Source organism: Ochotona princeps, chromosome 24 (genome assembly GCF_030435755.1).
Source record: "Ochotona princeps isolate mOchPri1 chromosome 24, mOchPri1.hap1, whole genome shotgun sequence".
Lineage (NCBI taxonomy): Eukaryota > Metazoa > Chordata > Mammalia > Lagomorpha > Ochotonidae > Ochotona > Ochotona princeps.
In genome coordinates this window covers 21,576,519-21,594,689 of record NC_080855.1, presented here as the reverse complement: position 1 = coordinate 21,594,689, position 18,171 = coordinate 21,576,519, and the positions used below count along the sequence as shown (strand labels likewise).

Here is an 18,171-nt window from a genome sequence, read left to right as displayed (position 1 = left end):
CCAAGCATAAAGTCCAGAATCTTATTGTCCTGGTAAGTTCAATGGTTTCTTGGTGAGACCATCTCTGGTCTGAAGGTAGAGCCAGCAGAGTATCATCCCAATCAATTAAAAGTCCCAACATAATATTTCCAACCATTTACAACATTATGGCATTAATTGACATGGTATTGATTAACCAATATGTTAATAGGAAAATGCAGGTTCTCAACAACAACCTGTGACTTCTTCATAGACATTTCAATTTTGATTTACATTCAACCGTATTCTATACACCTTAAAATGGCTATAGATTGTTATTCAGCTGTCTCATGCCTATTTTAATTTTAGTCTTTAGCAGTTTATAGCACTGAAGCATGATTTCGCTGACCCTGGCTGTTTTTCGGGTGGTCTAACTCTATAATTCTAACAGGATATATGTCAACAGTTTAGGTGAGCATGCTTAGGAGGGGTGTGCAGAGAAATCTTCCATACCCCAGTTAGGAGTAACTAATCTTTGTGTCCCACCCAGTGAGGTATTAGTGCATCCTTGCTGACCATTTCCTATCTGGTTCTAAGCTTTCCTTGTTGTTCTCTGTCTATCTATTCTAGTTTTGTTTGTTTGTTTGTTTTGTGGGGTTTCTGGAGCGCTCCTGATGGTTGTTACGAGAGGGGGTGGGGACCCAAAGTTGGAAGCAGGCAAGGCCCAGAGAAAGCTCCTCTCCCTAATCCTGAAGGAAGTTTACTGTTCTGCTGTTTCTGCGGACCGTTCAGGGATCCTGGTTGTTGTTCCGATGACCTTGGAACCTGCAAGGCAGGATTTGGGCTTCTTCCATGCCATGTGGTAGATCCAAATGGGGGTGGTTGACCTCAGAGTTCTTGGTCTCCGAAGGCACTCCATTTCCCCGTGGTCTCCTTGACAGTAGGGATGTAGTCCTCGGTGCTCCTTGGTGAGGATCTGGGAGTCTTCAGGATGGGGATAAAAGCCTCCTCCTGTCCGCAGCTCAGAAATTTTCAAAGAAGGGATGATCAGAATTCCCCCTTCTCCTTGCACTTGACTTCTAAGGAAGACCGTTGACCTCAATGGTCAAGACTGGACATATTCATTGGGCATTAGGCCAAGACACCTCCTAGTCCATCCAATTGGTAGACAGCCTTTTACAAGGCTCCCAACAACAGTCTCCTATTTGTGCACTTATGTAATTCTTTCCCTTTGTGTGTGGGCTGGACTGGTGACTTCCTTGTGAACTGAATACAGACAGAATTATATCATGTCTTTTTGTGATTAGTTTACAGAAAAAAAGGAAACTTCTTGTCTTACTGGTATGCTTACTATATTGCCTTGTCAGAGTGAACACTTGCAGTAAGTTGCCAACTATAGCTTGAACATGTTTTCCAAAAGTTTATGTGTTGGGAATTCTAATCCCCAAATTCATATGTGAGTGCTATTGGGAGATGGGGCCACTGAAAACTAATAAGAATTAGGTGAATCATGAGGATGGGTCCCCAGGATGGCATTAGTGGCTCCACAGAAGAGGGAGATAGGAATCAGTACATAACTCTGTCTCCCCAAGTAATGGTTTCCAACATTTTATGAACCTGTAACATGCCAAAAGGCCCACACCAGAGGCTTAGAAGATACTGGTGCCATGATCTGGAACTACCAACCCTTCACCAATGGGAGATCAATACACTTCTATTCTTGATAAATTTCCCAGCCTCAAGTATTTTGTTACAGAAGCAGAAAATGGACTCAGGCACTGTAACTTTGCAAAGGTTAACCTGACAAGGAACAGAGAACAGCCTGATGCTAACAGATGGAGAACGGGGACTCTCAGTCCAAAAACTCACTAGGAACTGAACCCTAACAACTGTGGAAGTGAGTTTAGAACCATCAGGTGAGAATATAGCCCTGGCCAACAGTTCAACTACAGCTCCTGAGACACTCTGTAGGGTTCTGAACCCATTCAAACTTTGCCCAGACTCCTGCCCCACCCAAGCTGTGAGATAATAACTGTGCTGTGTTAAGGTGCTAAACATTGAGGTGATTTGTTAACAACCATAGATAGCTAATTCAACAATGAGATATCCAGGAGTTCTCCGTGAAGTTCAATCCATTTTATGTAAGAGTCCTTTATTGGGATATGTGTATACATCTTCAAATTATAATAGAAGCATAGCCTTGTGCATTTATTTCCTTCTTGAATCTTGTAAAGAGTAATTGGTTGAAAACAAAAGAACAAAGTGTCCTTGCATCTTTTATCCCCATGCCATTTTAATCTTACCCTGATATCTGGCCTGACTTGGGCAGGCCAGATGCCAGGTAGACTAGCATCTGTGGCCCAGAAAATCCATATTGAATAGGGGGGTGGGTCACTTATGAGGCAGGACCTCTAGAATCCATATCCTTATTGTGTTTGGAAAGAGGATTTACCCTCAAGAGCCAGCCTAGGCTGTGTAGGAAGTGATGAGCAGAATTCCACGTGAGTCAAGGCTATCTCGTATAGGAATGCTTAATGAGATAGGGCCTGAGATGTTTGTGTTTGGGACTTTTAGGGTTAGATTTTGATAGCCAGCATTGGTCTTCTTTTGTGTGCCTTCCCTATTTCATCAGAATCTCAGCTTGCGTGCATGGAGTTTGTCCTTAATGGTTTGCGGATCCTGTACCATAAGCCCTTAAGTAGGCTCTGGTACCCAGTGGGCAAGCTTGAACTCTACTCTGAGATGAAGAATCTGTGAGAAAGTCCAGGATATTCTTGACCATTCCTTTCCCATTATCTCATTTCATGTTTTCTCCTGCCATTCACAGATGATTGGATTGGTGATGAAGTGGTAGCTACAAAAACTGACCACAAAATTGCCCATCCCTCCACATACCCTCTCCTACCTTTGCCGTGTGAGTATTGCAGCACTTACTATCCTATCCTGAATTGACTTCTTTTTCCTCCCACCTTTGGGTTTTGCCTATGAGAGAACAGGAAACAGGACCTAAGCAGAGACTGGAAAAATGCTTGTGTACTGGAGTCCTCTCCCATTGTTTCTTATTGGAATCATTAAAAGTGCTATGTATGAAGAAGCCCAACATAGCTCTTGCATAGGGATGCAAGAGCAATTGGAGTGAAGCTGAAAAATCCCAGGAGCTTTCCTGGACCAGTCTGTCCACTGATTGCTGTGCATGTAGCTGAGCCCATTCTGGACCTTGTCACCAGCTGACGTTCCAGTTGCTTGAGGAGATTCAGGGTGATCCATCAGAGATCAGGATGGGCAGCCAGACCAGAGAAGAATACCATGGTGAGCCAAATACATGGTAGTGTTTTTATTTAAGCCAATACAATTTGAAGCCATATGTTCCTCGGTATTGGATTACTGACATGGATTTACATCATGTGTATGTGTTTGTCAACTCATCTTTTCCTGGTAAATTAAGAGTCCCTGAAGGCGAATGACCATAACTCATCAGAAGGTCAAATTCAGGCTGGCAGTGAACTTGATTATTAGCAAGCTATAGAGACTTTGCAGAACCAGGCAATGCTAGTTGAACTACTCCTCTTTTTCCTTCTCATTGTTGGCTTCTATGTATCAGTAACCCCAAAGAATCTTTGAGATAGACACAAATGACCCTCTATCAAGAACTGATGGAACTAGTATTGTGGTGCAGAAGGTTAAGATATTGCCTGAGATACCGGCATTATACATGAGCACCGGTTGGAATTTTGACTCCACTTTCTATTGGTTTTCCACTAATGCTCCTAAGAAAGTAGTGGAAGATGGTCCAAGTACTTATGTCTTTGCAAACCATGTCGGAAACCCATATGGGATTCCTAGCTCATGGCTTTGGCCTGGCGTTCATTTGGGGGGGTATGCCATAGGATGGAACATCTCTCTCACCCCAATTCTGCCTTTTTAAAAAAGAATATATCGTGTGGTTTGTTATTCTATGTGCCAAAAATGGCCCCCAAATTTTATCCAGAGATCTGTCCCTCACCCATTCCCATGTGTTTTGAATGGTATCCCTTCCTTCGCTACGGAAGTGCAGCTCACTATGTATGTAACACGCAGCTTCTAAGACGATACCCAAGGACCCCATCATCTCGCCATAGTTTCATCCTGTATAACCTCTTCTCCATGAGCATGGAGTGAATTTACCTTCTTTAGAACAGAAATAGCAACATGATGGAACGCCACTTCTCCATTAGGTTACTAAAGGAATGCAGCTTCCAAATTGGCCATTGTCACTTGAATCGTCTGCCCCAAGGGAAGCCAGCTGCTGTGTCCAGAGGAACCCCACCAAGATGGTAAGGAGTTGAGCATGGCATTAACTGAAGTGAAGAAGTTTGCAAATGATTCTTACCCCTTTCCAGCTGAAGCTTCATCTGTGACTACAACCCTGAACTTGTTTGACTGACTGCAACCTCGTGGGAGACCTTCAATCAGCTAAGCCAGCCCCAGAATACTAACCCATATAAAATTATAGAAAGGGTTATAGGTAGAATTCAGAAATTAACATGCTACTTGGGAGAGCCACATTCTAGATCCATGTACTTGGGTCTGAGTCCTGCCTCTGCTCCCAACTCCAGATTCCTCCCAGCATGCGGGTGACCCTGGAAAGCAACAGATGTTAACTCAACTACTTTGGAGACTGAATTTCTAGTTTCTGGGCCTGGCGGTGTGGCCTAGCAGCTAAAGTCCTCGCATTGAACGTGCTGGGATTCCATATGGACACTGGTTCTAATCCCAGCAGCTCCTCTTCCCATCTAGCTCCCTGCCTGTGGCCTGGGAAAGCAGTCGAGGACGGCCCAATGCTTGGGATCCTGCACCCGAGTGGGAAACCTGGAGGAAGTTCCTGGCTCCTGGCTCCGGATCGTCTCAGCTCCAACTATTGCGGCCGCTTAGGGAGTGAATCAGCAGATGGAAGATCTTCCTCTCTGTCTCTCCTCCTCTCTGTATATCTGACTTTGTAATAAAAATACATAAATCTTTTTTTTTAAAAAAAGAATTTCTAGTTTCTGGCTTCAGCCTGGCCCAGCCCTGCCATTATAGGCATTTAGGGGAGTGTAATTCTGTGTCTGGCTCTGTATTTCTGTGTCTGGCTCTGTGCATGTGTCTCTTTTCCTTTCAAATAAATGAAGCAAATATTTTTTTAGAAATGAATCTTTGCAGTAACTTGTCACAGTGGTAGACATCGATATAACTTACACCATGTCCATCAAAGCACCACATGTGCCTCTCCCCGCAGGCATTCCTTGGCTCAGGAATGTCCATGTGGCCTGGTTGAGTGACTTAGGGTTGAATGAAGGACTTCTAGAGCTGTTCTCACTCTTCCCCCACTGAACACAATCCCAAGAAGAGGAGAGACCAGTGCTTCTGCAGCCACCCTGTCTCCCGAGCAGAAAGTCCCGGACTATCCTGTAAGGTCTCTGTAACCACCGTTAACATGCAGAACTGGACCTGGCCCAGCGTAGGCATTCGATATTTATTAAATGAAAGACGGGTTTATGGTTAGCAGATGGAGGAAGTATGAGAAGCCAGCCTGGAGGAAAAGGGAGAAAGCTGAAGCTCTTCGTTAATGCCATCTAAAATGGAATATGTTGTCAAACATCCATAGAAACCCATGTATTTTTGTTTTCTAAATGTGATGCATAGAACACACAGTTTCTTCTTGAAGTTGGCTTCAGCCAGTGTTTTAACTGGCAGAGCTTCTCAGATCCTGCAAAGATGAGCTCACTAGGCAAGATTGATGGATTCCTTGTATCTGCCCAAGACTCCGCTTACTGAGGCTCCTCCAAGAAGGAAGGCAATGAATAAAGCCAGTAGAGTCTTAGAAAGTACTTAGTGTGACAAATTTGCTCTTTTCTGCTACCCACCAGCCTTAACAGCTATAGGGCCAGGAGCTACAGCTTGGCTTATGATAACTTGGGAAGAGAAAACAGAGGTATGACTTCATTCAGAGAGGAGGTACCAGGCTCACACCCTGCAATTCAGTGCCGTGCCACCCTGCTCGGGGAGGGTGGGGCTCCTTCCCAAGCTGATGCTGCTGACAGGCATCCGGCATCCTCTCGCATGGTCTCCTAGTCTCTGTGGGGCATGTCTTCTATGAAAAGGGCTAGTATCTATTTGCTTTGTTTGAGCGGGGGGGGGAAAGAGTTGGGAGGGGAGATGCTAAGCTAAGTTGCCTCATAAAACACAGAAAAGTTCTATTCTAATGCTACCAGTTTTTCTCTCCTACTGACTATTTTTTAAAGAGCGTACTGGTTTATCCAAGAGACAGAGAGAGAGGTGTTTGTGATGACAGCCAGATACAGATAGATGGTGCCAGACAGAATACACACTCTCACGGGCTCGTTCACAGGCCGGACGCCCACAGCGGTCAGGCTGGATGGGGCGAGGGACACTGCAGCCTCCTGGGAAAACTGGAGTCAGGAACTCGAGCTGGGAAGTGAACCCAGACACCACGACGTGGGCTGTGGGTATCTGAACTGCTGGCAAACACCTGCTCCTCTGCTCACTACTTGTGTTGCGGCAGCAGTGGAATTTTGGTGGTGTACTCCGTGCTTGATGCTAAGTGCTGACCATGTTGGCCACACACCCAGATTGTGGGCAAGAGAGAAAGATGGATGTCAACAAGCCTGCAGCTCACAAACGACCAAAGCCACAAACCTCCAATGGCTCCAGCAGTCAGGGCAGTGGGAAAGCGTGTGATCTCTAATGGGGCATGGTGGAGACTGTGGTAAAATGAGATCACATTGTTTTTCAAGGAGATAGCCATTTTTCAGTATTGTCCAATCAACCCAGGGCTGGTTTTTTCTTCCTTTCTTCCTTCCTTCCTTCGTTCCTTCGTTCCTTCCTTCCTTCCTCCCTCCCTCCTCCTCCTCCTCCTCTTTCTTCTTCTCCTCCTCCTCCTCCTTCTCTCTCTCTCTCTCTTTTTAAAGATTTATTTATTTTGATTGGAAAGTCAGATTTTTTACAGACAGAAGGGGAGACAGAGATAAAGATCTTCCATCCACTGGTGCACTCCCCAAGTGGCCGCAATGGCTGGAGCTCTGCCCATCTGAAGCCAGGAGCCTGGAGTTTCTTCTGGGTCTCCCACATGGGTGCAGGGTCCCAAAGACTTCAGCCATCCTGTGTTGCTTTCCCAGGCCACAGGCAGGGAGTGGATGGGAAGTGAAGCAGCCGGGATGCGAACTGGTGCCCATATGGGATCCCAGCACATGCAAGGTGAGGACTTTAGCTGCTAGGCTACTGTGCCAGGCCCCAGGACTGGTGTTTATGCCTATAGATCCCCAACCCCCCGCCGCCCCGCCACCACCACCCTCCCGCCTCCAACCCCACAAGAGAATCTGAAAGCTAGGCAATTGATACAAAACATCTATTTTGAGAACATTGATAATGACATCCATTAGCTAGAACTCTGGTACAAATGGAACGCAGCTCCTCCACAGAGCCGCTCTCAGCCAATGGACCCACCGCTTACAATTTGCACACGGAAGTCCCCTTAAAAATGAACACACAGGCAAGAGAGTTTGCATATATTAATTCAGTTTAATCATATCAATTCTTAAACAAAAAAAATGTCCTCCAACAGACAAGAGTTCACAGTTACTGCAAAGCTTACTCACGACTTTTAAAAATACCAGTCATGCTTAGCATTCAAAGAAGATACTGTAGGATAACTGTAAAAACGTTTACTGAGAACACCAGCTTCTGACTTGAAAAATTACAAATACTGAAGCATGTTGGTATCAGACACAGTAGTTTGTCGACACTGTTCTTTTGATGGGTTTTCTGGAAGTCTGGAAAATTGTACCTCTATCATTGGATAATGCGCTTACTCTAAACTAAACATTTTCAAATGTAGAAAACAAACTAGCAAGCTACACATACAAAGAGAAGCCCTGGAAGACGAAGCTCTCCATATGTTGAATGCCAGCCTATGCGCCATGGATCCTGGAAGACTAGAATTGATACATACACATGGCCTGGAGGCTTGCAACCCCAGGCTCAGCAATGGGATTCGCATTTACCTACACATTAATGACAAACTCTGGGTTAGTATAAGAGAAGCCAGCAAATTCATTTTGGTCCAAGTTCATGATGAAGAGCTTATCCGTGGGAGTCAGTTCCACGGGCTGTCTGGTGAACTCTTTGTCGAAGTTGGAGGTGTCCCGCTTGTCCTTCTGCCAAATGGAAAGCAAACACATGAACACAGCATAAGAGAGAAGAATGGAACAGGGCCAAGACGCGCCAGGTGACTGGCGGGCCTGGGACATCTCAGGAACAGAGTTCCAAAGGGCCCTGTGCCAAAGGCTGGGAGCTTGCATGGCTTCGGTAGAACTTTGCCAAGAAAGGAAGGAAGTCATCGAATTTCCTTAAGGATCGCCTTCAGTGTGTGTGTGTGTGTGTGCGTGCGCGCGCGTGTGTGTTGTTATGTCTTCTTTGGCTTTGAGAAAAACGGAGCTGGAAGCGCCTTCTTAACCAGACATCATATCACCAAAGTAGCCATGATGCTGGAAAATCCTGCTCACTAGTGACCCCCAGTGGCTAGGAGGTCTCGTCTTTGGAAAGGAGGACCACTGCATGGCCACTTGGCTGCCAGGAAGGAAGGAGGCTGGGAAAATCAGATCACTGCTTAATAAAAGTGGCTGATCACTGCCCACCCCACACTCAGCAGGCTAATCCAGGCTTTGGAGGGAAACTCAAAAACCCACCCACGGGCTAACTTTAGAGACTTCCTCAGCCAGACAAGCTTAAAAAAATAATAGTGTGATGCTCCCTATGTAGTCTTGCATTTCTTCGTTGCTGTTTTTCCGACTAACTAGAATTTAGGGTAGATTTTACAAGGAACTTCAGAAGATGGGTTACTATGCAGATCTATCTGAAGCGTTGACTTCTCTAGAGCCCTTGGCAGCCTATCCTTTCTTCCCACCCCCATCACACCCTCCTGGAGGAGGGGGAAAGCTCAAGCTATTGCCCAAGACTGAAGGGGGTTCATGGCTTTGAACTGACCGCATGACAGAAAAGCAGGCCTCATCTTGGCCCACCAAAGAGAGGGACAGTCCAGGGGCTGTGTTATTGAGGGACAACCAAGAAGAAGGCCTGGTATCCACTAGTTACCCGGATGAAGTCAGACCTGTGTCAGCTCACAAGGAAGAGAGGATTACTGAAGGCAGAGATCCAGATTAGAGTTAGCCGGATCATCCCCCAGAATTTTGTCCCCCATGGGCTTGGTTGAGGAGAACTGCTCATTCCCCTTTGCAAAATACCTTTGGAAAATACTGCTGCTTTTTGGCTGTGCCCTGTACACTCTTCCAATGTCTGTGGGATGGGGGAAAAAGGTAGGCAGCTAAAACTGACATTCAGAAAACACTCTGGGTGAGGGAGACCAGAGAGCAGCAGCCTAAAGATGCTGATGGAGCTGTTTTCCGGATGGTGGGTCATTTCCTGCCGCAGCCCACCCATTCTGCTTTGTCTTGCCTTGCCTGCTGTTAGCTTGTGCTGTGTTGTGGGAGGTTCCATCCCTCAGGCACTCCATGTGTTACTTCCTGCGTGCAGGGAAAAGCTCAAATACCTCCTCTTCCTTGGATCCTGTCTGTGCGTCCCTCTCTCCCTAGCTACACCTCAGCATCTTCCCCATTAGCTCCACTGCCCTTGACCGCTTTCCGAAAGGCCTTGTTTACTTTGTGGTTTCTCATCAGGAGGGTGGGGTCCCCATCTGCTTCTTCACTATTGCATTTCTAGCACCAAGAATAGAAATCGGCACACAGTAGGCTGGTCACCACTGTTCGTGGAAGGAATGAGCTGGCCAATGAAGAATAAAAATGAAACTTTCCACTTATTTTCTCCCCTCTCAATGGAGAATCCACCCACCCAGCCAGGGCCTTCACACTGAAGCCAGCAACAAGATTTATGTCCAGTGAGTCTAAGGGCTCAATCAACATTTTGAGGCCTGGTGTGAATGGAGCAATCTTAGGGTCCTCTGAGAGCTGAGCGCTCCATGGCTGTGTGTGGGCTAGAAGGCAGGTACATACATCTGCAACTAGAATCTAAGCAGCATTATTTTCATTCTTCTGAGAACTTTTTTTTTTTTTTTTTTTTGCCTCTGAGGACCCAGCAGATATCCCCTTCCACCAGGCTCAAGTTTGGAAACCTGTGCTTGCTTGTTGTGGCAGCAATGACTCCTGCTTCAGCCAGCCACATGGTCCAAGGGGCCTTGCCTCTGTGGACTTGGACCTGTGGGCAGATCCCCAGAGAACAGACTGCCACAATCTACCCTTGACCCCTTGGGAGACAATGGGCATCTCTGCTAGGGCAGTTGTTTTGGGGTTGATAGTCTCATTAACATGGGAATAGCTGCACACAGACATGCAGAGCTATTGATTTCACTGGCCTCCCCCCTAATCCAACAGGAGGGTCTTGGTGACTGTGGCCCTTTGTTTGGAAGGTGGTGAGAAGTCTGAGAATTGCAAAGAGAGGATTCTTAGATCCTGATAGATGCTAGCTCACTCGCCATGGTTAACACGGGCTGTGTGTGGGTTTTCTTCTGTTTCTTTTCAATTCTCACCTAACTTTATTTTGAAACATATCCACCAGTCTCAAGCTGGGCTAGAAGAACCAGACCGTATCCAGCTGAGCTGTGGTGTTGTGCTTCCTTCAGGGACAGAATGGGTCATGCCCGTGACACACCCTGGAAGGTGAGACCCGAAACCTAGCTGGGACCCAGTTTCCTCTCTTCACAGAGACTGCACCTTTGGCCTTATAGAAGGAATCCCAGCCACCAGCCTGTCTTGCTGCTTCCCTCACTATGGACTTACATGTTTGCACTAAATGTCTGGCCATGAGAGTGCTATTTTCCCTTCTTCAGCCTCCAACTATGGGCTATAGAAAGAGGAGCCCTCAAGATTTTTGATGCATTTTCCTCCTTCTCTACGAAGGTTTCCTGGCTAATACAGAGCCTTGTCATCCTTCACTCATGCCAGGCTTACACTCACTTGTTTTACTGACTGCCCTCCCACCAGATGTCGGGCACGGGGACAGGGGTTGCTTTGCGTCTTCCTTGCCCCGCGTTGTGCTTCCAGTGTGCAGCATGGAGCCTGGCACATGGTTGGTGTCCAATAAGTGTTGTTTGTTGAATGAATGGAGGGTCCAATAAAGGGATGATTGCAAAAAGCATGTAGGAATAGACCTTCCCAGTTACATTTTCAAGGTATTGGCCGCAGGTGACATAGGACGGAAGCTCCGCTTCTCAGTCTCCTCTGTACTGGAAATGTTGCCAGAGAAAGAAAGGCTTGGAATTCCCCATGAGGATTCCTGATCTACGCAGCAGGCTGCTCTGAGTGACCCTTAGCAAGGTAGGCTGGGAAAACACACCTTGGCTTGGGTATCTGCTTCTGGCAACTATTAACTTTGGAAAAATATTGGCAAGAATCAGGTAAATGAAGAGTGCAGTAAATATATACATATGTACTATATTCTATCATATCTCTACCTCTATTATCCATCACCTGTCTGTCAACTATCTATCATTCATCCATCCGACATTGTTCCATGACGTGCTTCTGGTCATTTGTCAGTGGTCCAGTGCTTTGCCACATCCCTCATGTTCCTGGCAATGGCAGCATGTCCTGGGGAATGCATGGTGACCTTACAGCCAGATGAAGGACCTCCAAGAACTCCCCTATTGGTGGGCAGTGGCTCAGCAACACCCCCTGTGTGTTGCGGGGCAGAAGGAGCCCTATGCCAGCTGACCAAGCCTGGACAAATGACTTTCTCTCTCTCTCCAGTTGTCCATTCCCCGACAATGAAGGGAAGGGCTTTTGCCCCGATTTCCCTCCTTCTCTCAATTCAGGTTTACCTTGGGGTTCAGGTTGCCACCATGGTAGCGACAGCAGGGACAGTCCCAAGCTGAAGCAAGGTGAAATGAGAGGGCAGAGAAGAATACATGAATGGTAGTGGAAACCCCATCATGGTCTTTTTGAACATGAAAAGTGTTACTACAAGGGCATATGCCAGGTTTTTAAAGTTTTCTTCATGGTATCTTAGCAGCCCTCAGAGTTTCTGGAAATCTCTCGAACTCAAGGCTGCCTGAGACTAGCAGGAAGCAGAACAAGGATGAGGGAGTCACCTGTTCTCCCCATCTGCTCAAACAGAAACAAAATTTCTCCCACCCAAGGGGTTTCCTTGGACTTTTGGGGGCTCACAATATAGCTTGCTAGAAAAAATATCTAGTCCAAGCTGGGAGGAGAGGTGATCTTGACAAGAAAGTCATGTCATAGCTGGTCTCTGAACTTGACTCTAGTGGGACTGTGGCCTCTGGATTCCAACGTCATTGGAGGCTCCGCCAGATCATCCCACCCAATCCTGTCCACCAGGAGTTCCTGAACATTCCACAGCCCCTGTGGTCCCTGGCTAGCTGCACACTAGGGCTGAGGTTATGCACTGGAATGAATGCCTTTCGCCTGAAATTTGGCCTCACTCTAGTTTGGGTTCATATTTTTTTTTTTTCAAAAACAGAGTTTGTCCTTGAAATAGCATTCCATTTTTTAAAAAAACTTTGTATCTTGATGCTAGAAGAAAAATGGCACATTAACAGATATCCAGATATAAATGAACATTACCTCCAACATCTTGCAAAACAACATCAAAGTGAAGAATGCAACTGTCTTTGTTTCAAGAAATGGTGTCATTCTCAGAACACTTAATTAGTTCTCCAAGGCCTGCAAGAGACCTAGACACAGCCCAGCCCCACAGGCATGGGTCTGCTAGGAGCCCCAGCTGTCTTCCTGCTTAAACCCAAGCAGGTCATCATGGTTGATCACAACTGGACATGTATTTGAAAGCATGTGTAACCAAATGAGTAACCTTTTGTTTTTCCTTTTTCCATTGGAACAATAGAAATAAAAACCCAAAGCAAATTATGTCTGAAATGTCATGTCAAATCACAGCCTTGGTGGGGGGAGGGCAGCTAGAGTGACCATGTTGTTTCAGGGAGCAGTGCCAAATGCCCTCTCCGTGTGGTCCTGGGGACAAGGGTGAGGAGGGCCATTCAGCATCAGAAGTGATGGCGTGGACATGGCACCTAAGCCTGTGGACACCGTGATGTGTTTTTAGATAGCGCTTATCTAAAAAACACACTCTTAAGATGTTAGAAGGACTTAAATAATCTTCTCAACTTTGAGTTTAAAAAAAAAAATTCCAACCCTCCCAATTTTATTTTTAGCATGTTCTTTGCGAAGCTCCGCTCTTCTCCAGAGTGAGCGGCATGAAGGGATTCCCTGTGGACCAAAGCAAGCCTGGACACACGCCAAACCCCAGGCCTGGAAGCGGAAGAGGATTGCCAGCCTCCGATGATCTACCCATTTGGTAGGTAGAATCCAAATTGAATGATTAGGGTGAGGGTGAAAACAGCAGTGCAAAAGAGGAGGAAAGAAAGCAGGCATTTTCTCTCCCCACTGGATCTATTTAGCAGACATGCTTGGGGAAAATAAACCGAGAGAGGAGTTGAATAATGTCTCAATTATGCAGCAGCATGTTCACGGGCCATCTGCATAATCCCATCTCGCAGAGATGCTCCCGGCTACCTGAGGACATTTGGGCACTGAAACATGGTCACTCTAGCCTGATGGGACAACAAAACATGGAAGCAACTTGGCAATGAAGAAACAAATGTCACCACAACAGCCGTGGAGCTTGAACGAAAGAAACGAAGGACGCGGGTCTACACATCTACTTAGCTCTTGACTTCAGGTTTTAAAAATTCAGAGTTAACAAAGGAAAATCCTTCGAATTCTGATTGGTCAATATTCCTGATGACTTCCTGGTCAGGAGGTGTTAGGACTGGTGGATGGCGGGTGAAAAACCGGTCGAAGTTTTCAGCATTTCGCCCACACTATGAGAGGGGAAGAAAAGAACTCGTGGTGGGTGGGGAAAACAGAAACCAAAACCAAAACCAAACAGAATCCAACAAAACTGGTGTGGTTTTTCGCCAAACCCTTCCTTTTGCAGCAACTAGGTGAGGTTGTTTCAATGATCAGAAATGACAGCAACATAAAAGGCAAAATTCTCATGACCTTGGACTCCTGACATTTCATTGCCATGGCTTATGAGTTGACCCTGGTGTCCTTGTGAGCCGTCAGCAGATGCATGGCAAAGGCATGAGATGGTGGGATTAGTGACATGTGGCGTGTCCCCTACCCCACTCCCATGGAGTTAGCCAGGCTCATCTGATGAAAAGATAAGATACCTTAGACGTTCCATGTGGTACAAGATGCAAAGCGATGACCCATTTATAAATCACCTGGGAGATACCAATATTGACAGCAGCAGATCCCTCAAAGTGCTGTCCTGTGGCTCTCAATCAATCAGGAGATTGTTTTGTAGATCAACAGAACACAGTTTGTAAACTCCAGTCAACAGAGAAACATCCCAACCATGGGACCTGGCTTAGTTTCTTGCAACTGGGCAACCATAGGCCCTGGTTGGCTGGGCCAGGCATGGCCCTCAATTTCAAGGTGCCAGGAGGTAGTGTCAACACTTCTCGTCTCCCCAGAGGATGGAAGGGTATGGAAGGAAATACAAACCAGGGCTTGGTCAAGGCAATCCAGAAAGAAAACATCACCGTTTCTTACCCCTCCTGCTGGTCCTTCTGTGCCGAAAACCTTGATCTCAGCAACATTACAGTTGCTGTGTGTACATGTGTGTGTGTGTGGGGGGGGTGCACACATGTGTGAGCGCCCACACCCATCTGTTAATTCCACTTAACGAGATGAGACAAGCAATTCATATTCAGGTTCCTCACTCTTTGGTCTTCACCAGCAAAACTCATCTGCTCAGACATTCTGTACGTCTCAACCACAGGGTCTACAGAAGGTAACTACAAACTAATAATGTAATATTAGCAGCAGTTACAATAATTTTGATGGTTAATATTTACTATGCACTTACTATGTACCATGCACCCTAGAAATCTCTTGCTTGCATTGTATGACTCTTCCCAAGGACTCTATGAAATGGGTATTGTTACTATCTCCATTTCTATAAGATTGATCCAAAGCCAAGGAAATTATATCATTTGTTCCATGTCACACAGCTAATGAACAACTGAGCTGCAATGTGGGGCATGTCCAGCTGAAGCCAGAACCCACGACCTGGCCACCTGCTTGATGAGTCCAGTTGACAGGTTGATGATGAAAGAAGGGAGTGAGTCATGGATAGGGAAAGTCAAGGATGGGGATGAAGAGGTGTCCACTTTGGATGACAGAGAGTGCAGCTATGTCAACCATGGAGACAGAGAAACCAGGAAGACACAGAAAGACAAGCATCTCCATTTTGGATATGATGACCTGGAGGAAGCACTGGGATTCAAGGTTAGGGCCAGAGCAAGTGAAAAGTATAGGATCTGAAGCTCAAGGGAGGGATCTTGAAAAGGAAATAAATTCCAAGGATGGACTACAGAGAGTGGAGACATACAGGAGTAACAAAATCACTGAGCCCTCTGTACACAGCTGATGCTTGCGGAGTCTTTTTAACTCATGGTGGGGAGGTATTACAGGGAGGGAGAAGAACCAGGAGAGTGTAACATCAGGCACCTGGGGAGCAACAGATCCCAAGGGAAGGGTGTTGTTGTAACGGAAATCCATCCCAGAGGCTGAGTGGCGAAGGCGCTGAACATAGGCCCTGCCTTTGGCAATTGGGAGGACATTGATAAGAAACCAAGGGCTGTCTAGGAGTACAGGTACTGAAAGAGTGGACAAAGAGTGCAAGCTCCTTTTCAGAGCAGTTACTAGGAGTTAAGCCTGTGGTGTTAGCATCCCATATGGACACTGGTTTGGTTCATGTTCTGGCTGTTCCACTTCAAATCCAACTCTGTCCTAATGCACCTGGGAAAACAGCGAAGGATGGCCGAAGTGCTTGGGCCCCTGCAGCTACATGGGAGACCTGAAAGAAGTTCAGACCTGCCCAGCCATTTGGGGAGTGAAGCAGCAGATGCAAAGTCTCTTTCTGTCTTTCCTTCTCTCGGTGTAACTCTGCCTTTCAGATAAAAGAAATGCATTAAATTAGTGAAAAAGAAATGAGCCTAGACTTTAGACATGGACTTAAATCCTGGGACCACGTTGACTCATTATCTATACATGGTCGCTAAAGTGTCAGGCTCATCTTGTAAAACAAGAGTGATTTCATTCCTATCAGATGAGGATAAAATAAGATAATGAACGAGACACAGCTCCTGGCACTGAGCAGGTGTTCCACACGTTATAGCTGTAAGCATCATTCAATTCTCACTTCCCCTACAAACAGCATATGCTCCTGGAATATTGTCATGATGTTTAATTTTTTATTGTAATTTTAATCATTTATTTGAGAGGAAGGAAACAGAACTCCCATCAGCTGGTTCAGTTCTGAAAGTTAATCCAGGTCTCCCACGTGGGTGGCGGGAACTCAGTTATCTGAATTATCACTGCTGTTTCACAGAGTCCGCACTGGCAGGAAGCTAGGAATCCGATCCAGCACTGGGGTGAGGCATACAAGAGTCATAACCACGGGGCTACACGCCTACTGATGCTGAAGTTGTAAAGACCAAGGAAACAGACTGAAGTTTGAAAAGATCAACTGCAGCATATTTGGTGTTCCAGGATAAATTGCTTTCTTGTCATTGCCACTTTAATAAAAATAAGAAGTTTATATTACAAGACATGCTTCCTGTTGGTTTTGCAATTGGAATTTCTATGTAAAATAAAGAATGATAAAGAATAAAGAATGGTAAAAAGATGACACCAATTGGGTGGCTGTTGCAATCATTCAGGTAGGATATGATGGGTTCAACGAAGGTGATGGGAGGGCCAACAGGAAGATTTGCAGGTGAGTGTGTCAGGAAGGCGGTGGCAGCCCCAAGCCCCTTGGCCTGTGCTGCTTGGGGAGTGAGGGACCCCAGAGATGGAGCATATTTATGAGGGATGTGGCGCACTCAGTCTCACTTGGGGTAAGTTTGAGATGTCAATGCACATGGCCAGGACACTGGGGTAGTCCCTTTGGCTGTGCTGGGGGAGGGGAGGAGGACAGGGGGCTGGGGATGGAGACTGTTACTGTCTCCCAAAAGACAGAAACAACGGACAGGAGCATGCATGGCAAAGGGAGTGAAGGAGAGGGGAGATGAAGAGGATGGGTGGGAATGCGGGTCAGACGCTTCCCTTTGGCCTGGGTGGGTGGGAGCTGGATGACAAACAACCAGAGCAGAAAACAAATGAGCTGAGACCCAGTGAATCTGCAGGGGTCCCGTTCTGTACAATGTGTCCATTTCCCATCCACACCAGAAACTGGTTGTTTTCCAGGGCCTCCCTGGAGGCTGTGAGGGACACAAACAGCTCCAGACAGCTCCCATCCCTCTGGGTGGGAACAATAAAATCCTTAAGTGAGATAGCACAAGGAGATGCAAGAACTGGGGTGAGTCTAGGGGGTACAGTACAGTCGGTGCGTGATTTCCCTGCTAATCAGCAGTTTACGGGGCTGGCAGATCACAGCCTCCCTGTTAAGTGTTTCTGTGTTTTTCAAATGGAGCTGTCACTGCCCATTAGCTTCAGGACCGCTCCCTAAATGGAGTGCCTGCTGTGTCCTTGGAGAATGGGCAGCTCTCCCGGTGGCTGCAATCTAATTACAAACCCCCCACCCTCCCCTGCCCCGGGCAGACTATACCTGCTTCTCTGGTGGTCCAGCACCCCAGCCGGCTGGCCTTGCTCAGTCTGAGAGCAGGCCCTGTCCCTCATCATTTGGGTACCCAGAACAGAAACATAACCCGGAAAGTCACTGAGTTATTCCATCAGCAGCCACTTCGTCCAGGGCTGGAGGAGAGACTAAGACTCAACTTGTTGAACTGTGCTCTTGAACTGAAAAACAAAAGAAAAATCTAGACTGACCCAATCAAGAGCTCTCTCCTCTGCCATATTCCCTGTGGTCTGATTTCTGTCGCAACGTGACAGTAACAATGCCAAGTCTGGCTGTCCACTGAGGACTTGGTCCAAGACACCCAGCGGTTGCCTGAAACCAAACCTGACATGAGCTAAGCTCCTTCCTCTACAATTCAGATTTCTGATGAAGTTTCACTTAGACAGCAGGCAGTGCGAGATGAACAACAAAACCAAAAAGCAAATCGAAGTATTTTAACACTCGACTGTCCTGAACACAAGCCGTTTGTTTCTGGAATTTTTC

The 18,171-nt window shown here is 46.5% G+C and overlaps 1 protein-coding gene across 2 annotated transcripts in view; it reads right to left on the bottom strand.

Annotated features, from left to right (window-relative positions):
- Positions 1–7,495: 7,495 nt before the first annotated feature.
- PRKCB (protein kinase C beta) overlaps positions 7,496–18,171 on the bottom strand; it is a 292,330-nt gene continuing 281,654 nt past the window's right edge. Inside the window, exon 17 of one of the 2 annotated variants that reach the window (XM_004586824.4) lies at positions 7,496–8,150. In XM_004586824.4, the coding sequence (XP_004586881.2) occupies positions 7,998–8,150 (153 nt within the window). In that variant the 3' untranslated portion in view covers positions 7,496–7,997. Of the gene's footprint in view, positions 8,151–12,519; positions 13,859–18,171 lie in introns of those variants that run through there. The other variant, XM_004586823.4, reaches the window with a different exon arrangement.